Raw genomic sequence first — 22,701 nt, forward strand, 5'->3', positions numbered from 1 at the left:
CTTTTCTTAATAATTAAGGGTCATCATTAAGAACATTAGTCACTGAGATGTGGTAAAGATGTAGACATAAATGCAGATTTATATATATTATATGGGATAAAGGGAAGAGATGGAGCTTTCCCTCTGGCAACTGCATCAAACTTGATTTCCTTTACAAAAAGAGAAATAAAAACTCCCAGTGACACCTTGTTTTTTTGTTCATTTACCGATTTTCCATAAAAGTATAATGAAGCATACGAAACTGTATAATATGCTACACAGTATAATGTAATAACCTTTTACAAAATTAAATAGTGGGCTGAATCCTGATGCCATCTTCTTCCAAACGCTTTCACTATCCTCAGGAAAAATCAACTTTTTTCCCCATTAATATCAGTAAAGTTCAACTCAGCTCTGACTTTCAAAACTTTACCAGTTTTGTGAGCCCCCACTCCTCTGTTTCCCTTGCACTGTTTGTTTATGGAACGTATCTCACTTCATTTTAAAAATATGAAATGGCATGAATGCGGGAAGACTTAGTCTATACAGTTTTCATTTTACTAAAAATAGAAAGAGGACAATGACGTCTGCTAAACTGGGCATCAGGTCTTAATTTTCTCCAAGTCCAACTGCATATTTCATTTGCAAGAGAACTCCACACTTAGGCAACACTATAAAGAGAAGATTCAAGATCCCATAGGGTATCTGGATAGGATCAATTTTCTCATAATTTCTATAACATTTCACTTTTTGAAAAACTTCTGTATAGAAGTAAACTCAGATAAAAACTGCTATCAAGATGGAAGACAAATAGAGGGAGTTCTGCAACTTCTCCCCTGAAAAGTGAATGTAGAAAAGGCTCAATAAATGTTAGCTATCACTATTCAACAAATATGCATTAAATATTTATTATTTTCTAGGCATTAAGCAGAAACAAGAAAAAAATCAGCCCTCAAGGGCTTCCCTGGTGGCGAAGTGGTTGAGAGTCTGCCTGCCGATGCAGGGGACACGGGTTCGTGCCCTGGTCTGGGAAGATCCCTCATGCCGCGGAGCGGCTGAGCCCGTGAGCCATGGCCACTGAGCCTGCGTGTCCGGAGCCTGTGCTCCACAACGGGAGAGGCCACAGCAGTGAGAGGCCCGCGTACCGCAAAAAGAAAAAAAAAAAAAAAAAAAAACTTATTATAAAAAAAAATCAGCCCTCAAGTTGCTCACAACTTACAGAGAGTTGCTTACAGTCTTAACAAAAATATAGATGGTTCAGCAGCCTAAATTTGCTCATAAAAACCTTTTGTAATCCAAAAGCATTAAACCAAAGACTTTTACAGGAAAAAGAAATACTGTTTTTCAGTTCTGTTGCTTCATTGCATCATTGTACATGTAGTGAAATGTCATTGTATAGAAAAGTAAACTGCTTACATTTAATAAAACAATCTGCTAACATGTCAGGTTTAAATCTCATGGCAGAACAAATATTGTTTTATATATACAAAGTTTAAGCTCAGAATAACTTTTTTTACATGTACAAGTCTGATCTAACATACCCTTGCTTGTTCCACACTCTTACATAACATAAAATCCTGAACAAATATAAACTAAGTCCAGGTATATAAATAACAATTATACTGACTGAATAATATTTACCTGACATTCTCATTTTGAATCACATATAGATGTTCATTTTATCTAAGATTAGCATATGTGTATGTATTTCTGTCTTAGAACAAAATTGAGAAACTAGTTTCTAGCTTAGTAGTATGTGTTACCGCACAAACTAATGTCCTCTCTAGTGCATTGTGACCTAGCCTGTTACTATACAGATGCACCTTTAAAGGAACCAGACTCCAGAAAGGTACAGCAGCATCTTGCAATTACATATGCCCACACCCACAAGAGCTGTCTTACGCCTTCACGAATGTGCCGCCTCAATCAAGAGCAGATCACTGCTTCTCCACGCAGAGTGATACTAACCACCACCCCCAACACACATACGCACCCACATACGTAATGACTTCATACTCTTGTGATGTGAGAGGAGTAAGGGCTCTGGAATCAGGCACACTTAATGTCAAATCCCTTCTCTGAAACGCAGAAGTTCATTTCTGAACACAAGTTTACTTGTGTTCTGTATTCCTTCACTACAAGAGAATTTGTTTTTGTTTGGCAACTTTTGTTAGGAATAATTGTTCCAAAATCCCAGGGAAATCAAGGGTCAAGGTACCCAAGATTTTCCCCCTTCCTCAAAATGTTTTCCTAAAAGACACATGAGGCATCTGCAACAAAGGCATTTACAGGGGTGTGTGGTTTATGATCATTTACTTAATTTTATATTTATATCTAGGCACATTTCTATAGGTACATTATGTACTACAATAAAAAACAATAAAGCAAAATGCAAAAATGCCTCTCTACCCACTGTCATCCTCAGTAAAATGTATTTTCTACAAAATGTTTAAAAAAAAGAAAACCTGAATCCTTTCTTCATGTACTCAGTAGGATATAGGATAAATAATTTCCTGTTCTGCATGCAATTTGGTACAATTTACTCCAGTTCAAATTAGTTAAAGATTTTTTTAAATAAAGGGAGTTTACATTTGTTTCTAATGAGGCTTCTTACATTAAAGAACCGAGAAAATATTTAAATACCTTTAGGCAGTTTGTGATAAAATCATGGTGAGCTACATAGAATAAATCACTCTTTTTAAGTAGGTAATATAAATAATAGTGATTGCCTTTTTAAAAATTCAAAGACAAAAAAGAAATCCTATAATCTGACATCCTAATAATTTGTGATACTCCACATCCAGAAAGAATGGAACACAAAAAGTTACCATCTGCTGTCAAACAACAGACGAAAGAGGAATGTCTCAGCCAAGAAAACAGAATGGAGCTACATGCTCATAGCAAACAACAGCTGCGACATACCTTGATCAATACAGTCTTCAGCGAGAGCAAAGAGCTGAGGTGAGCGTTCCTCAAGCAACTGCTGGTGAATATTCACACATCTCAAAGTCCACCATGGCAAGCTCTAGAAAAAGGAAACACCAACGTGTTTACGTTGAATTAAAAGGACCCTTAGGAAAAAAATTTCACATTAATTCAAATCAATTTTAGAATTTTTTTACATTTGTGAGATTAAATTTACCCTTCAATAAGCTGCTATGTCTTCAGTAATAATACCAAATCCACTGCCATGTCTTCCACGAGAATAACATCTCTCCTCCATTCTCTCAAAGCCTGTATTTGTAGCCAGTTGGGCTTCCTTTAAAATGCCTACTGTAATCGTGCTGCTCTGCCGTGACACTCTACCAGCACCAGAATCCAATACCAACAATCCTAGGAGGCCTCCCCCAAGAACCTCCTATGGGTGATTTTTTTCCCTCATCTCAACTTCCAGCACAGTGTTTGCACCTCTCTTTGCAGACACACTCCACCGTATTCGTGTATGTCATCCTAGCTTTCAATGCTGTCTGCCATCTAGCCAACAAGATGAGGAATCATGTCTTACTCATCTCTGTATCCTCCTTGAAGCAACGTATGCTATGCAAACTACAAGGTAAGATATACCCTGGGTTCAGATATTCCCCAAACTGGGAAGATCTCTTCCACACCCTCTGCCATGAAGGCTTCTCCCACTAGTAGGGCACACACTGGTCTCTCACTTCTCTAAACTTCCACACTGTGCTTAGAAGTTAGCACCACACTGCAGAGCTCTTGTTTTTCAAGTGTGTAAATACCTGGTCCATATATTTTGGAGGGTAGAAACTGCATTTTATACATTGTCTTGACTAATGCACAGGCTGAGAACACAGTAGCTTTTTCTCAGTTCTCTGATGCTTACTCTTACTTTTCAACACATCCTTATTAAACAACAACAACAAACAACAACAAGCCAATACAGAAGCATACGCAGTGAAGATGAAAGTCTCTCTTCTGCTGCCTCAGCGTCATTCTCCTCCCCCAGAAAAATCCATGACAAAGGTTTATATTCTTCTAGATCTTCTGCTATGCATGTGTGTGTGTGTGGGCACACGCATGCAAGTAGTAAGTATTAAATATTTTTGATAGGCTCATTAAATTACCAAGTATGATCATGCATTGAATCATCTAACGTAATTACAACTATGTTACTCTAAATTATATTGCACAAAGGAGTGAAAAATTAATTTTCCTTTTTTTTTTAAAGCAATACCTACTAATAGGAGATCAAGCTTAATTACCAAAAGCATTTTCTTTTTTACTTGAACTTAATTTCTTCATTTGATTAAGGGGTAAAACTGCTTGCTCCCCTTCTAAACTACACACAAATGCTACAACAATCAAAAAATCACAAATGAATTGACCCTCTGACAAAATCTTTTCTAATTATTAACGCTGTTCCCTCAGTCCATCTAAGGAGAGGAAAGGTAGAATTATCTAATAAAGTTTCACATCATTTTTAATTTAATTCCCTGAGGTGCTATCTCATTTTCATTCTTTTCCTATCAGTAGGTTGATGAAGTCAGTCTATATTTCAATTATCTGTCCCTTATCTGCTGTCAGCAATAAGTGAGTCAGGTCTGGCAGCAGTCTTTCCTTTTCTGGACATGGGAATTTAGATAGATCCAGTCAAAGAGACTGCCCTTTTAAGAAAACATACAACATAAGATGCTCAACTCTTAAAATCAGATCTATAAACTAACTCTTAACCCAAAATCTTCAGATGGGAGAAGGGGGAGTGTGAAACAAAGAAAGAAAGCATAGCCTATTTTTCTACTAGAAAATATAAGTGCCTTTTTCTATCTGTCAGGAATCACTTAATAGACAATTTGAGGCATTAATAAAAAAGAAAACTAGAAGCCTTGCTTTAGATAGTTCCTAGATCCTGTCTCCTGATTATCACACTTACTACAGAATATTCTGATTGACAAGTCACACTAGTCAATAACCTCCTAGAAGGCAGGGAGCATGAGTGTACTCAAAAGAAACCCAATAAATGTTTGCCAACTTAGTCCATTTTATAAATAAGAAAACTGATATTCAGAGAAATTCACTGGCCTAAGGCCACACGGTTGTTAAGTGGCTGAGCCAGACAAACTCTGGTCTGATTCCAAAGCCAAAATTCTTTTTACTCAACATTCACATATTACTAACACTAGTCTATCCACTTCACAGACTAGGGGGTGGGGGAAAATCATCTTCTTTTATAGTTCCACAAAAATAAAATCATAATAAACAACCTGATATGTTCCTTAAGATCCAGCCATTTCAAAATTAATTTAAAAGGTTAAGATTAACTTGGATAAGCATGTCATGCTTCTTTATCATTTTATCTTCATTTCTCAAAGAAATCATTTTAACATCATCGTTTACAGAATAATATATCAAAGACCCAAAGGAAAGAAAACTATAACATTTCAACTGAAAGGCAAGGTTTCAGCACAGAATGATCTTTGCATGGAGATGTACAAGAAAATAGGGTTTTGAAACAGAAGTCAAAAGCTGTTTAGCATCTGCCAAGAAACTCAGGTAACTTATGTCTCCAATCCTACGACATCTGCAACCAGCAGTTCACATATTTACTTGTTCTCCTAAGCTGTTGATACTATACGTATCTTTTTACAAATGATGCTTAAAGAAGGTACTTGCTGATGAAAGTTTTCCACCAAGAAAACTGTATCACTAACTCATTGACCATTAGTCTCACTAGAAAGAAAATAATGCCATTTAGCAACCTCATGCTTTGATGATACTTCCTTTAGGGCCAAGTACTAGTCAGTCTATAAGATCATTTAACTCAGATCAACTTGGGAAAACATTTTTTTATTCAAGCTAACATCACTAAACAAAAAAATCAAAGATAAGGTCTTATATCTGCTAGGATATGTTGAAACCCATCTATTAAAAACACTTCTCTTGGGCTTCCCTAGTGGTGCAGTGGTTGAGAGTCTGCCTGTCAATGCAGGGGACACGGGTTTGTGCCCTGGTCTGGGAAGATCCCACATGCCGCAGAGCGGCTGGGCCCGTGAGCCATGGCCGCTGAGCCTGTGCTCCGCAACGGGAGAGGCCGCAACAGTGAGAGGCCCGCGTACAGCAAAAAAAAAAAACAAAAAAAAACCTTTCTGGTACAACTGATTCCAAATCATCTGTCCTCATGAGAGCTGCTGAAAGAGGCATGATTCCCTTCTTACCTCCTCTTTGTCACAACTTAAATGCTTAGGAAAGTAAGGCCTTATACAATACAGACCAAGTCCACATTTCGCCCATAGAAATACTGTGTTTCTTAAACTTTTTCAGCCAACACTTGGAAATTGGGAGAGCTCACATAAAATTTAGATTTACTATTTCTGGAAATACAAGCTCTGTATGCCCAAGTTGCAACAATCAGGACAGGAGTCAGGAAGCTACAGCCTATGGACCCAAACCAGCCCACCACCTGTTTTCCTATAGCCTAAAACCAAGACTTGTTCTTACATTTTTAAATCATTGCAAAAAAAAAGAAAGAAAGAAAGAAAGAGAGAAAAATAATATTTTGTGACATGTGAAAAGCATATGAAATGTAAATTTCAGTGTCCATAAATAAAGCTCTATTGGTACACAGTCACACCCATTCACATACATATCATCTACAGCTGCTTTCACACTACAAGGCAGATTGAATAGTTAGGTGCACAGAGTTGAGCAGTTGTGACGGAGCCTGCACACTGCACAGCTGACAACCTCCACTACACCTCAAGGACTTTCTTCGAATCTCTCATGTGGTTTTCGTCACCTCCTATGCGTAACAGCTATCCGTATCAGTGCTTTTCTCACTGATTTATATGTGACCTAAAGAAACCATATAACAGACATTCAACAAATGCTCTACTAAATCCAACCCAAATATGAAACAAGGTAGGATGTGAGCCAAGAAACAGTAATCAAGAAACAGCTTCCCTGGTGGCACAATGGTTAAGAATCCACCTGCCAATGCACGGGACACGGGTTCGAGCCCTGGTCTGGGAAGATCCCACATGCCGTGGAGCAACTAAGCCCATGCGCCACAACTACTGAGCCTGTGCTCTAGAGCTGCGAGCCACAACTACTGAGCCCGCATGCCACAACTGCTGAAGGCCACACACCTAGAGCGCGTGCTCTGCAACAAGAGAAGCCACCGCAATAAGAAGCCTGCTTGCCGCAACTAGAGAAAGCCCGTGTGCAAGCAACAAAGACCCAACGGAGCCAAAAATAAATAAATAAAATAAATAAATTTATTAAAAATTTCTAGGAGCTTTAATAAAAAACAGTAAAAAGTGAAATTAATTTTAAAAAAAAGATCTACTAAAAGTGCTATACTTCTGGCTACTCATTATCCTTACATGAAATTCACAAAAAACTATGAAGGGTGTTTTTAAACCTATTTTTAAGATTCAGAGAATGAACATTTATACACATGCAAATATACACACAACACATATATACAACCCCATTTAAGAGGCTCAACATCTCATTTTATACTAGACGAATCTCATGAGAGGAGACAGTTTTTGCTTATTTTCATCAGATTTTAAAACTAACCACCTAAAGAAGACTTAGAAAACAAATATACCAAGACATTTTCAGCATCACACCTAAAGTTTTATGCTAATCGGCACAAAAGTCACACCTGGGTCTGAATCTCCTGGCTCCTTTTCTTCCCTTACCTGAATAGCTGTCAGCCTATGTCTTACATTCACTAGGGAAATTCGTGCTAATAATAGCAGTATAGGCTTCAAGGTCAGGCTGTAGATTGATTCACCATCTAGAATGAGCAAACTCAGAATGAGTGCATCCAGTCCTTTGACCTGAAAAAAAAAATTTAAGATGATATAATTTAGCAACATATTAATCGTTATATGTCTTACAAGAATACATATTTTCCAGGTAATCAGCTGTGAAACACAGCCACTGATCTATTACACAGCAGTTGGCACTGGACGGAGTCCTAACATTACAACTCCAGCCTGCCCTGACAGCTGCCTGCTTGTACTTTAGAGAACAGGGCAATCAAGAAAATGCTACTATTTTTTTTTTTAATTTGCTTTTCCCAAGTTGCACCCTTTTTTTTCAAAATAAATTTATTTTATTTATTTATTTTTGGCTGCACTGGGTCTTCATTGCTGCGCATGGGCTTTCTCTCGTTGTGGCAAGCAGGGGCTGCTCTTCGTTGCGGTGCATGGGTGCCTTCTCTTGCTGCGGAGCACAGGCTCTAGGCGCGCGGGCTTCAGTAGTTGTGGCACACGGGCTCTAGAGTGCAGGCTCAGTAGTTGTGGCGCTTGGGCTTAGTTGCTCCGTGGCATGTGGGATCTTCCGGGACCAGGGCTCAAGCCCACGTCCCCTGCATTGGCAGGCAGATTCTTAACCACTGCACCACCAGGGAAGCCCAAGAAAATGCTACTATTGAAGAAGCGTCATGACTTTACAGATTTACTTACAACAAAATAGCTTCTCAATAAAAACCATCCCTATGTGAAAGTATTCATATTAAACACCTACATTTCATATATGCTTCACCAGCTGGCTAATGTCATTACAAACCATTGCTGCTCCATAATTACTATAAAGCCAAAAAACAACAAGGTCTTACATATCAAATGCTGAGTAGGCATACAATCATGGACCAATGTGAACTGAGGCTGCCCAAAAGGGATGCCTCTGAAAAATCTACTTCTTACTGAACAGAGATTTTCTACAACAGACCAAGCACCTGTGTTTTTAAAATGTGGACTGAATCATTTTGACAGTCACCACAAAATCGATAGTAGGAACGCTCAATGTTAGGAACGTGGGCTGTAAGTCACAGACACAGGATAGGGTCCTTTTTCTGATTATTAATTTGTGGGCATAGGTAATTTTTTTTTTAACTGAAGCCTCTGTTTCATCAGTTATAAAATAAAATAATAGAACCTAAACCTCACAGGGTTCTTGTAAGGATTAAACAATCCAAGTGATCAGTGTCTGGCTCAATGCTTTGTTGAAACATTCAATAAAGGTAAGAAAGTAATAGCTGTGGGTTCATCCTCTGTCTAACTTTCATCATTACTGAAAAGTGTACTAGAGGAATAAAGACAACGTGAATGACCACCACCAAACCACAAATAAAGCTTACTGTTACCTACACTGAGGGTAGAAGGAATTTTTTTTTAAGTTCAATAATCAAGGAACTATTTAAGTACTGTACTGCCTCAACTTCAGAAGAAAACAGATACAAAAAAGTTAAGTGCAGTCCAAAATCACACAGAAGTTATCAGCGTTTGAACAGACATTACAGCCCAAGTTTTCCAACTCCCAAACCAGTGTTCTTCCTACCACCTCATGCTGCCTTCCCCTCAGACCTCTCTACCTCTTCCTGCCCCTCAGCAAGCTCCTGGGCTATGCTAAGCATGAGGAAGTCCTCAAGGACAGGGCCAGGATCACTTCTAGACTTCTGACTAGGACAACTGCATGATGGTAGTGTGGGTCACTGAGACACAGACACCAGAAGAAGACCTCGTTTGGAGAAGAACCTCATCATGAGTTCAGTCTTGGACACAATGAGTCTGAGGTACCTTATGAGACCTCCAAGTGGAGGTACCGAATACACAAGTGAATCTACTGCATAAGAACTAGAGAGAAGGGCTTCCCTGGGGGTACAGTGGTTAAGAATCCGCCTGCCAGTGCAGAGGACACGGGTTCGAGCCCTGGTCCAGGAAGATCCCACATGCCACACAGCAACTAAGCCCGTGCACCACAACTACTGAGCCTGCGCTCTAGACCCCGTGAGCCAGAACTACTGAGCCTGCATGCTGCAACTACTGAAGCCCGCGCACCTAGAGCCCATGCTCCGCAACAGGAGAAGCCACCGCAATGAGAAGCCCGCACACCACAACAAAGAGCAGCCCCTGCTCACTGCAACTAGAGAAAGCCCACGCACAGCCAAAAATAAAATAATAAATAAATAAATAAATTTTTTTAAAAAAGAACTAGAAAGAAGACCCTGCCTAATGTGCCCAAGTTGGACCTGCAGCCTCATCAAATCATCTTGCCATTTAGATGGATTTAACAATCTTTATTTCCTAACATCCAAACCAAGCTGGTGAAGTATAAGACATGCCTTTAAGGAAAAGAATCCTTATTCTAATCACATTGAGATGAGAAAGATGGCTACCTGTTGTAACACAAATTTAGATCATTTTCTTCTAAACGAAATCTTTAAAGATAACAAACAAGTAATTTAACAGGGCAACAAATAAAAAATTACACAAAGAGATACTCCATGATATACTACTTGGATCTCATTACCTCTGATACTCAAAGGTTTAGTTGGTTACCAAACCTCCTAGTCTAAGTCCTCTGGAAATGTCATTAATTGGGTAAATAATAAATAAATAAAGGAGTGAATGCATGAATAAACCAATAAATAAACTTCTTTTCCTAGAGTTACCTTGCATCACCATCATTAAAAAATTAAATGCTTTCCTATCTTCCTGTGACATAACACTGATATTCCAACCGAATTCTAAATGTGCTTCCAGAGGTTTTGGGAAATGGCCGAGTTTTAAAGAGGATTGTGGGACTTCCCTGGTGGCACAGTGGTTAAGAATCCACCTGCCAATTCAGGGGACACGGGTTCAGGCCCTGGTCCAGGAAGATCCTACATGCTGTGGAGCAACTAAGCTCGTGAGCCACAACTACTGAGTCTGCATTCTAGAGCCCATGAGCCACAACTACTGAGCCCGCGTGCCACAAATACTGAAGCCCACGCGCCTAGAGCCCGTGCTCCACAACAAACCACTGCAACAAGAAGCCCACACACCACAACAAAGAGTAGCCCCCGCTCACTGCAACTAGAGAAAGCCCGTGTGCAGCAGTGGAGACCCAACGCAGCCAAAAATAAATTTTAAAAAAATTAATTAAAGACAAAAAACAAAACAAAAAAAAACTGGTATGTACATACAATGGAATATCATTCAGTCTTAAAAGTAAGAAAATTCTGACATGATACAACATGGATAAATCTTGAGGATGAACAATACATACTACTATATGTAAAGCAGATAATCAATAAGGATGAGTGTACAGCACTGGGAACTCTACTCAGCACTCTGCAATAACCTATAAAAGAATCCAAAAAATAAATAAATAAAGAGAATTGTCTATATTCTCAATTAAAACAGACAAAATGAAGGTTACAATTCCCTTAGGAACGACTCCTCAGTCAAGAGAGCATATGACATACAAAAATACTTATTTATCAGAATAGTGAAAAAAAGTCAACATCTGAGATAAACTTAATATAAAACTAGATTACTAGGAGATCAACTTTTATGTGTGAGAGGTGACCTACTCAGAAATGAACCTTCACTGCTATTCCCCTGAGGCTGGTTAGCACCAGAGGTCAAACAACAGTGCTAAAAATGCCAAGGCCGTAATTTAGAGGCAGGGAAAATGAATTTGGCTTTGATGACTATACTCCATGACCATAAAGTATATTCACAAATATTTGTCCTTCACAAGAACTATGAAACATAAATCAGCACAGGAAAATGACAACTAGAAAATACTGATGTGCCACTCCCCAGTTTAAAAACTTCAACTCCCTTTATCTTCCAAATTCTCAGATTGCTGGTATAGAGTATAAACTGAATAATCCTCTCAAAAACAACATGACATGACCAAGAACAGCTGAACATGCATATACCCTAGGGCACAGCAACTCCACTCACAGATATATGTCCTCAGCAGAGCTTCCCAACTCAGTGCTGGGAAGCATTTCCACGTGTGGCAAAATATCAATCCCCTCAGCCCTCAGCGGTTGCCCGACTACAGCCTGAGGGCCAGTAAAAACAGCCTCTTCCATCTAGCACACTGCACCAAACACTACCCCTTTTTTTTTAAGCATATGCTGTGCTTGGAAATTCTTGCAAATGATTCCCAGAAGACGTGTTCCTAATAGCACTGTACATAATATATTGCAAAAAATGGAAACATCCCATGTGGCCATTGAGAGTAGAACAGATATATAAACTGTGGTATATTCATACAACTGGAATACTATGCAATAGTAAAAATGAATAATAGTATAATTTCAGATATACACCACTGAGCAAAGCAAGTCACAGAACACACACAATTTGTTTCATTTATATAAAGTTCAAAAACTGGCAAAACTAAACAATATGTCCTCTGGGGATACATACATACATAGGTGCTAAAATCATGAAGAAAAGCAATGGAGGACTTCCCTGGTGGTGCAGTAGTTGAGAGTCCACCTGCCAATGCAGGGGACACAGGTTCAAGCCCTGGTCCGGGAAGATCCCACATGCTGCGGAGCAACTAAGCCCGTGCGCCACAACTACTGAGCCTGCGCTCTAGAGCCCGTGAGCCACACCTACTGAAGCCCGCGCGCCTAGAGCCCGTGCTCTGCAACAAGAGAAGCCACCGCAATGAGAAGCCCGCGCACTGCAACGAAGAGTAGCCCCCGCTCTCCGCAACTAGAGAAAGCACTCCTGGAGCAGTGAAGACCCAACGCAGCCAAATAAATAAATAAAATTAAAAAAAAAAAAAAGCAATGGAATGTTAACACAAAATTCATGAGAGTGGTTCATGAGAAAGGGGGCCAGGGATACCACCAGGAAGCACACACAGGGGACCTTGTAACCCTGTATTTCCCAACCTTTTCCAAGTCAGAGCAAATGCATAAGATGCTATTATTTGTAGTGCACATCAGGTAACTAGAGAAGGCTACTACACCAGACGAGACCAGTTCAAAAGCTCTCCCCAGCCCCGGCCCCACAGAGCTACTGCAATGGCAAAGGGGCTCAAAACCTGGGGAACAGCAGTCGGGAAGCTCTGTTCTACAATCCTGGTGATGTTCTCTCTCTCAAGCCGGGTGGTGGGAACAAAGGAGTTTTGTTATTTAAACTGTACACATTCTGTACGCTTTTTGGAATGTATGAGGCACTCTTTTTTTTAAGATTTTTTTTTTTAATGTGGACCACTTTTAAAGTCATTATTGAATTTGTTACAATATTGCTTCTGTTTTTTGATTTTGGTATTTTGGCCACGAGGCATGTGGGATCTTAGCTCCCAGAGCAGGGATTGAACCCACACCCCCTGCATTAGAAGGCAAAGTCTTAACCACTGGACTGCCAGGGAAGTCCCACATGAGGCACTTCTAATAAAAAAATTAAAATCAAGGTCTTATTTAAAGTTTCCTATGATTTGGTCTGAGCCCCATCAAGGCTGACCTTTTACTGCTGCTCCAACAGGCTCAAAGCATCCGTTTCCCACAAACACCGCACTCTTCTCCCCTCTAAATTTCTGCTTATGTGACTGCACCTAGAACGTATTTCTTTCTCTTCTCTACCTGTCCATTTCCTCATCATCTTTCAGGTTCTAACTCAAGGTCCACTCTTGACGAAAAGGTCTTCTCAGACAAAATTCACTTTCCACACGTCTTCATTAATTTCAGTATTTCTTTTTTTTTTTTTTTGATGTTGGGGGTAGGAGTTTATTAATTTATTTTATTTATTTTTGCTGTGTTGGGTCTTCGTTTCTGTGCAAGGGCTTTCTCTAGTTGTGGCAAGCGGGGGCCACTCTTCATCGTGGTGTGCAGGCCTCTCACTGTCGCGGTCTCTCTTGTGGCAGAGCACAGGCTCCAGACACGCAGGCTCAGTAGTTGTGGCTCATGGGCCTAGTTGCTCTGCGGCATGTGGGATCCTCCCAGACCAGGGCTCGAACCCATGTCCCTGCATTAGCAGGCAGATTCTCAACCACTGCACCACCAGGGAAGCCCTAATTTCAGTATTTCTTATAGGTTGAACCTCTCATGTAACCCATTTCTGTACTGTTTGAATTGTTACCTAACTTTACAGGTGCTTCTACTTTAGTATAGCAGAAAGAGTACTGAATTCGGACCCAGAAAATGTGTGTTCCAATCCCCCAGCTATAAGACCTCTGACAAGTTTCTTTCACCACTGGGAGCATCAGTCTTCTCATCTAGAGAATACGTCAAATTGATATAGCATACATGAATGAAGCACCACTCCAACCACACGTTAGCGCTCGGTACGTATTTACGACTTTGTCTGGTGGGTTTCTAACCTGCACTATAGGGCAATAGAGGCCAGAAACTGTTTTATACACAGTAAGAGAGGGAATGAGACATTCCTTATAAGTAATTTGCTAGACAATTGAAGCATATCTCTTTAAGTGCCAAAATCTTGGGGATTTTATTTTAACCATTTTGGATGAAAACTTTTATAAAGTATAGATTAAATTCCCTTCTTAGACATAAGATACGGAAGAGTTTTTAACCTTTCAATTATGATTTAGGGCCAGCATTATGAATCTCAATTACTCTACTGCAATATAACATAATGACTCAGTAAACTGATGTGTACAGAGGCTTCAGATTATGACTGCTTTTGTATTTCTCTTTCCAACCACCATCAAATTATTAACACTAATCTCTAACAACTCCATTCCCCTTTCATTTGTTACTTCTAATTCTGAGAAACCAGGTAACAGTAAATAGGTCCCTTTTGCTGTGCAAGTTTTGGATGCTAAGCGCAGCCTTCCAGGCTGAGTGGTCGATAGTAATGCTCTAGTTCTGAGGTGGCTGGATAAATCAGTTACCATACTTCTTTTCAGAGCATGTCATATCCCCCAAGCCCTGAGTATATGTGCTCAAACAGTACTGAGGAATTCAAACTGCAAGCTCTACTTATGACCTACTGATGCAGGTCAATAATATTATCTCCATATATGGATAAGAAGAATCACTATCACCATGGAGCACCTCTGTGCCAGATACTGTAAGTATATACAAATAAGTATATCTGTGACATAAAGGAAATCACCCCTGGGAACTCTTAGTAAGGACAGCAGCAAAAGTTTCCTGCAACAAAATTAAACAGATCTCCACATTCTCTGCTTTGCCAGAAAAGATCTTTATGTAACTGTGGTAACACATGCAGCTGGGTGACTGGCGCAGCTGCCTGCACTTTAATAAAAAGAGCAGCTAACAGAGCTCCATAAAATGGGGAGCATCTGAAGAGGAGTTTGAGTCTGATAATGGAACTTCTGGAATTGAAAATCTGATCAATGAACAAGCATTCTTAGTAGGTTCTGTACAAGCAATAAAGTCATGTTTCTCTCCTACCTATTATTAACTCCAGTTTATAAAGAGCCGTTCCTAAAGAATAAACAACACAATAACACCTATATATGACATTTCCAAGAAGCGTACCTCACTAAACTGCTGGAGCAAAACAGACGGCAGAAAATCCTGAGGGTGTAAATCAACAAGAGGCCCCGTCCAGTTACTCTGAACAAAAAGTTGCAAACTGCTCACACCAAGTAGGAATATCAGCTGCTGTCTGCATATGAGAATAAAGAAATAAACATGAGCCACTATCACTGTATAACCACACACTATTTCATTTCAGTTTTATCAAGAAAAATGTAAGATATCAACATTTATTGAGATTATCTGAGAGTATTACAAAAAAAAATTTCTGAAACAATTTAGATCTGCAATGTCCAATATTATCACCATGAGCCACATACGGCTGCTTTAAATTTAAATTAATTACAATTAAATAAAATTTAAAATTCAGTTGCACTGTCCACATTTCAAGTGCTCAATGGCCAAACGTGGCTACTGGCTACCGTACTGTACGGCGCAGATACAGAACATCTCCATCATCACAGGAAGTTCTCCTGAACAGCACTGGTTTAGGACCCTATCAGGCACTTAGAATTTTGCCTTGTGTTCTATTTAACAGCTCTGACACTGGATGGAAAACTGATTTTATACAAAAGAAAGCTGACAACAAAAAGTTGTTTTCAAATATTTTACTGATCCTGTACTACCAACTATTAGAACAACAAAAAAAAAACCCTAGAAATTTCACTTGAACCCATTCCTTTTCAATCCTACTTTGGCTGAAGACAGGAGTGGGTAGGTAAACCTATACTGCAAAGGAGAGATTTAAAAAAAAACTTTAAGCTTTGTGGGTCACACGTGTTTCTTTTTTTCCAACCCTTTAAAAATGTAAACATCATTCTTAGGCACTTTGGACTTGCTCTGCCAGCAGTAATTTGCCAACCCCTAGATTAAGACACAAATAGGTGGGGATTCAACTCTAAGGAACAGCAGCCAGAGAATCCTGTAGCTTCACACTGAAGGAAAAATAAAAGCAGTCACCCTCTTCTTCCCATATCCCCTAGGCCCTACCTCAAAAGGAAGATTCTTTAAGGAAAAAAAAAAAAAATCAAGTCTACAAGCCTGTGGTAGCTGGAGTGCTCTGGATGTAGCACAACTGACAGCAAAGAATGAGCAGAAAACAGGTGACAAAAGAGGCTGTTTGTAATTAGAAGTTAGGAAACTTGAGGAAACAGATTGCAGCAAGATCTCAAAGCCTTAATATAACTGTCATAACTAAAAATCAAAATCCTTAAGGGGAATTGAGAATAGAGTTTAATTTCCAAATACCTCATAATGAGGTAACTGAAATGTCTCTTCTCAGCTCTGTGTGACAAGCCGAATTCTGGTCTACCAGTGTACGATGTATTTGTGTGTATGTGTGTTTTCATGTGCACCACACAAAGCTAATGGCTATGATACCACACACACATCTGACAGCAAAATAAGAATCAGGAACGACATCAGAGGAATGTAAACTACTAGTAAACCAGAAAAATAAAAATGAATGACACTAATTTTTTAAATAAAATGCCTATAGTAGCACTCTTTTGTGAACTCCTTATAGATACAGATTATGTTTTATTCATCTTCACAACCTCAACACCTAGCCAGGAGTTGATTTGTTGAAGAACTAAATGAAGCCATTCCCTAGAAATAATGGTAAAACAAAACTGTGTTTTAAAGACAACTAAAGCTTGATGTGGTTGCCAGAGATGCTAGAGAAAAGGAAGGTATAGTAACAAACTAACAACAGTAAAATATAAGCCACTGAAAAACTTAGGTTACACTGCTGTGTAACTATCCATGATATTTAATCCTATAAAATTACAGAAACGTCAATGGAAGAAGATAAACCAAGGGTTCCATAATAAAAACATTAAAGATAACCTAAAACATAATAAAAGTAGTTATAATTATCACTCAGCAATCTACAAACAGCAAGATGGAGAGTGTACACTTTCAAGTTAAAAGAAAAGAAGATCTGAAGTCTTGTCTATGGCTAAAACCTATGAGACTTAAGCATTTAGAAACTCAGTGGGTTAGCAGCTACCACCCAGTCATCAGTCAGTGTTATATATGAAACCTGTATATCCTACACGACTTTACCTTTTCATTCTCAATGGTCCTCTGGACAGAAACTCTTACATAGATTATTTGGTACATCATGAGTCCTGAGTAAACATAAAGCCAGGTTTTTCAACAACTGCAAAAATCAGTGCCTTACACTGTCAAGGCAATATTAAATGTATTCAGAATCTGTTTCCCTATGAAAATTTCAAATAAAATTCTACCTTCTGGTTTTGTCCAAATCTGTTGAGTAATCCAGGAATGTTACTATCTGCTTCTCTAGGTAGCTGTCAATCTTTTCTTCAGTCATCGTTGCTGAATTTAAAATACTTTGAGTCAATGAATTTAAGAATATGGCCTCATAGTTCCCTTCTAGCAGCAATTGTAGGAAAGATCCACTCTCTGTAATAGAAAAAAATTTGTCCAATAATCCAAAGAACTACTTTCATACCGTAAAAGGTAACTATTACCATTTCAGCATGCCAAAAAAAAAAATGTATATACTTAGAATGCTTCCTATACATTAACCACAAAGTACTGAGCAAATGCCCATCACTTCTCCTAGAATTAGAAGCTCATTCATACCATGAGCAGCATGTCAGAAGTTAGACCCAGAAATAATATTCCTCATTAGCAAGTAACATCAAAAGGAATTCTGCTGGGAATTCAAAAGAATTCCTACTGACAACAGAAAAGTTTCCTTACAAAGTTTCCTTTCACGATCTGGCTCCTCCTACCCCCACTGTCCTCCCTGATGAAAAGCTGGTTCCCTCATTGTTCCCTTAATATCCATATGCACATTCTGCCTCCACACTTTTACACTTGTGACTCCTCCTGGGGAACTTTTCCACTTGTCAGTCTCACTCTTTAAACAAAAATCAGGTCAAGTTTGACTTGTTCCATGAGACTTCCAGACCCAAACTTCAGAAACTACCTCTCTCCTGAAGCACCTATTGCGTATACACACAAACACGGGTCCGCGCACACATACATACACACACAAATATATAGGACAGGACATATACTGTCCTACATTGTTATTTCTCTTTTGGGTCCAGCCTAAATCCCACAACCAGATGTGCCTATATCCCCCTAGTATATGTGCCTTTTAACTCTTTCTCTCTCCGGTAAATGTGCTTCGCTTACAAGATTACATCTTTGCTGCCTCATTTCAGCTGTTGTGCTTACCAGCTGTGTGACCTTGAATAAATTACTTAATCTGTACTTAAATGCCTCCATCTGCAAAACGGGAATAAAAGTAGTGTCTACCTTACAGGTCTATTCTAAGCATTAAATGACTGAAGAAATGTTAAGGGATTAGAAAAACAATTGACATTATTATTGAACCCGGACGGTGAGAAGTTTGGGGTAAAGACATGCACGGAGCCTTTGGACCGCGCCCACTATGTCAAGGATGCAGCAACCCAAAGCATTAAGAATCAGATAGATTTGGGTAGGAAAAAAATAAAACCAGAAGGGATGAGAACCCAGCCGCCGCCACCCCTTCTCCCCACAGTCCTCACGCTGGCCTCAGTCCCTCTTTGGCAGGTGCACCCCTCTCACCCGAACCGGCGACTCCCTCTTGCTTCCACTGCTGCAGCTCAGCCTCAGTGGGGAAGCCCCTCAGTAGGGCCAGCTCCGGGGTCCACATCACCTCAGATATCGGTGCAACCAAAACAGAGTCCTACGAGGGTCACACAGGAGTCAACAAAAGAAAGTGAAAGGAAGAGGGTCCAAAGACGTCGAAGAGTAGTGGCGACAGTTCCTGTAAGCACATCCACAGCCCTAGAACCCCATGTGCGGACACCGGCACAAGGAGGCGACCATAACGGTAGCGCGGAGAACCCTGGGAAGAACACACAAACTCTCAGGGACCCGCTTCCGCCTAGGAGGCCAACCCGAGCCCTTGGTACTGAGCATGCCCAGTAGGAATGCCCCACCCCGAGCAGGGGAATGGGCGGTGTTTGGAGGGCGTGGCCGACCTCAGCCCTGCCCCCAGGGGTGCTGCCGAAGGAGTGGAGGGCGTGGAGTCATCTTGTACCGCCCACCGAGGAGGCAGGTTGAAATGCAGTTCAAAGTCGCGATTTTGCCTAGCTGCGGTTTACTTGGAAAGTCTAAGCCTTTGATTCCTAAACCTGTTTGGGTCAGAACCCTCCAGACTACCTGATGAAAGCCGTAGTCCTTCCCGCAAAAGCACGTGGACCCTTACCACCAACACTGGGGTACCATTTCAGGGAGTTAAAGTCCCTCTGAAGTGGAGTCTGTGAACCCCAGGTTAACAACCCCGTCAGCTGGGCTTCCCTGGCGCCACAGTGGTTAAGAATCCGCCTGCCAATGCAGGGGACACGGGTTTGAGCCCTGGTCCGGAAAGATCCTACATGCCGCGGAGCAACGAAGCCCGCGCGCCACAATTACTGAGCTCTAGAGCCCGCGAGCCACAACTACTGAGCCCACGTGCCAGACTACTGAAGCCTTTGCGCCTGGAGCCCGAGCTCTGCAACAAGAGAAGCAACCGCAGTGAGAAGCCTGCACACTACAACAAAGAGTAGCCCCCGCTCACCACAACTAGAGAAATCCTGCGTGCAGCAACGAAGACCCAACGCAGCAAAAAATAAATAAAAATTAAAATTAAAAAATACTGGAAAAAAAAAAGAACCCTGTCAGCAGAGGTCTTTATTCTTGAATGTATTCAAGTGTAAGAAAAGTATCCGGTTTTGATGCTGCCACTACATAAATCATAATTAGGTGGGACATCTGGCCCAGCCACTGGTGCAGAGAAACTTTTGGAGGCTAGACTGTGAGAAACCTCCCAGCCCTGTGTTCCTGCTGCCGGCCCAGAGCTGGCGCCTTAGTCGCACGTCTTTTAATCTTCATAGCCGCACTCCTAGGCCAGAACGGAGCACTGAGAGCCGGACTTGGTGGAACAGGACTCTGCACCAGTCAGCTTGAAGCCTGCACCGTGAGTGCGCCTGCCGTACACGATCCAGGAGAAAGCTGCAGGGTGACACTGACCACTCGGGATTCATGGAAGAATCAAGTGCAGTTCTGGAAGAGCCTTGCCCAGTACCGGCTCCAAGGCGAGAAGCGAAGTAATTCTTTTTTTCTTTTTTTTTTTTTTTTTACAACTTACACATACTTTATTTACTTGACTGAAAGCTTTATGGTACATAAAATGCTTTCTATAGTTGATCTCAGCTTTGTTCACACCTAAGTGAGTTGTGTCTGGGTTTTCTGTGCTCAAGACTGCTCAATTGCTGCTGCTGCCGCTGTTGGTTTGTTTTCTTTCAGGATCAAGATGGGTACTTTCATATAAAATCTTGTTTTTAATTCCTTCTCTGGCAAGTCTTTCCTGGATTCTTAGCTTTGCATAATTATACCTACAATGGAACCAGCATCCTAAAGTCACCAAGATAAATCCTCCTACTCGAACGTCACATGATCTTCTAATTCTACCTTCGCCTTCCCGGGCGCCCCGGGCTCCAGCACAGCCGCCATGGGGACAGTCGGCACCTCCTACGAATTCTTAATTCACTTTCTTCCTCAGGACCCAGAGCCCCTCTAGACTTTGGAAGGAAGAGGTGCTCGGCTTAGCTCAGCAGCTGCCAGCAGATGCCAACAGAAGCCAGACCTGGGCTGTGAGAAAAGAGCAGATGCCCTAGAATGTTTTCTCACTGAGAAGTAATGAAAAGGTATTTGTGCAGGGAAGCATTTTTGATCGGTGCGATCATCTGTTTTTTCAAGCACAAAATATAGCACTGTGGAACTATTTGACAGTTGTTAAAGATCAACAGTTGCAGAAACACACTAACCACTACACCAAGTTCCTCACTTGTGTGTAGAGCCCCATTGACCCACAGGGTGAACTTGGAGCTCTCACTATAATTCAAGTTTTGTTTTGTTTTTTTAATTGAAGCATAGTTGATTTACAATGTTGTGTTAAGTTCTGCTGTATCAAGGTTTATTTTAAATGTGATTTGCGAGACAATGATAGTCATTAAATCTATTAATCTCCCTTGAAACAAAATAGAGTCCAGTAATAAAAATGGGAGAAAAAACATCTCAATTAAAAAAAAAAAAATACTGAGACTTCCCTGGAGGTCCAGTGGTTAGGATTTCACCTTTCAATGCGGGGGGTGCAGGTTTGATCCCTGGTCAGGAACCTAAGATCCCACATGCCTTGAGGCCAAAAAAAAAAAAAAAAACCATAAAACAGAAGCAGTATTTTAACAAATGCAATACAGACTTTAAAAATGGTCCACATCAAAAAAATTTTAAAAATAAATAAAACTTTAAAAAAATAAAATAAATAAAAATTAAAAAGAAAATACTGAGTGGAAACTGAGTTGGTAGGTGAGCTATGTCCACTTTAGGATCAGTGTGGAGTGCCTTGGCTGGAAGGTCTGTTGGGAACCCAGATGCCACTATTTATAAGTCCTTTTTCTTATGCTAGTCAGATTTCTCAGGGAGAGTCTTTAAATCTCCCACCTGGATAGTGTCTGGTTGCCAGAATTTCAAAGCCAAGTGGAGCAAGAAAGCCAGGAGTCTCAGCATTCAGGACCCAGTCTGTATATGGGACCCTCTACAGGGTCCATATACACCACTGCAGGGGTGGTGGAGGGAAAGCAGTGGATGCACGTTCCAAACGACTGACTCAGCTGTGCAGGAGTCCTCCTCATTTTAGCCCCTCCTTCTCCCACCCCATAATCTTCGGTCCCAGAGGCACCTAGTGCTCCTCGTTCCTGAGTCTTTTGGGGATTCTTCAGTGTAGATAAAAGGTGGCCTTAGGGGGCTTCCCTGGTGGCGCAGTGGTTGAGGGTCCGCCTGCCCATGCAGGGGACGCGGGTTCGTGCCCCGGTCCGGGAGGATCCCACATGCCGCGGAGCGGCTGCGCCCGTGAGCCGTGGCCGCTGGGCCTGCGCGTCCGGAGCCTGTGCTTCGCAAAGGGAGAGGCCGCGGCGGTGAGAGGCCCGCGTACCGCAAAAAAAAAAAAAAAAAAAAGTGGCCTTAGCATTCTCTGTTGCATTTTTAGGATTGGGCTTTCTTTGGTCAGTGAAATCAGTTACCTAGCTTCCAACACTGTTAACTCCTCTCATCTTCTCTTTCCTTGAGAGTTATGTCTTAATTTTTTTTCTTTACCGTAGTTTTTTAAATTAATTTTTTTTGGAGTATAGTTGCTTTACAATGTTGTGTTAGTGTCTGCTGTACAGCAAGGTGAATCAGTTATACATACACATATATCTAATCTTTTTAGGTCACCACAGAGCAGAGTTCCCTGTGCTATACAGTAGGTTCTCATTAGTTATCTATTTTACATATAGTAGTGTATATATGTCAATCCCAATCTCCCAATTCATTCCACCCCTCCCTTCCCCCCTTGGTAACCATAAGTTTGTTTTCTACATCTGTGACTCTATTTCTGCTTTGCAAATAAGTTCATCTGCACCATTTTTCTAGATTCCACATATAAC

General features: G+C 40.7%; 1 protein-coding gene across 9 annotated transcripts in view; it reads right to left on the reverse strand.

Moving 5' to 3' along the window:
* The window catches only part of TTC27 (tetratricopeptide repeat domain 27), a 183,913-nt gene extending 164,827 nt beyond the window's left edge, over nucleotides 1–19,086 (reverse strand). For 2 of the 9 annotated variants that reach the window (XR_012325754.1, XM_019942900.3), the window contains exons 1-5: nucleotides 18,797–19,085; nucleotides 17,458–17,635; nucleotides 15,206–15,335; nucleotides 7,638–7,778; nucleotides 2,902–3,004 (exon numbers count right to left, since the gene is read on the reverse strand). Coding sequence is in view for 6 of the 9 variants with exons in the window: in XM_019942900.3 (XP_019798459.2) it covers nucleotides 2,902–3,004; nucleotides 7,638–7,778; nucleotides 15,206–15,335; nucleotides 17,458–17,635; nucleotides 18,797–18,884 (640 nt within the window). In the remaining 3 variants the exon portion in view is untranslated. Of the gene's footprint in view, nucleotides 1–2,901; nucleotides 3,005–7,637; nucleotides 7,779–15,205; nucleotides 15,336–17,457; nucleotides 17,636–18,796 lie in introns of all 9 variants that reach the window. The other 7 variants (XM_033838751.2, XM_033838750.2, XR_012325753.1 and 4 more) reach the window with 6 other exon arrangements.
* Between the last annotated feature and the right edge of the window lie 3,615 nt (nucleotides 19,087–22,701).

Source organism: Tursiops truncatus, chromosome 14, assembly GCF_011762595.2.
Source record: "Tursiops truncatus isolate mTurTru1 chromosome 14, mTurTru1.mat.Y, whole genome shotgun sequence".
NCBI lineage: Eukaryota > Metazoa > Chordata > Mammalia > Artiodactyla > Delphinidae > Tursiops > Tursiops truncatus.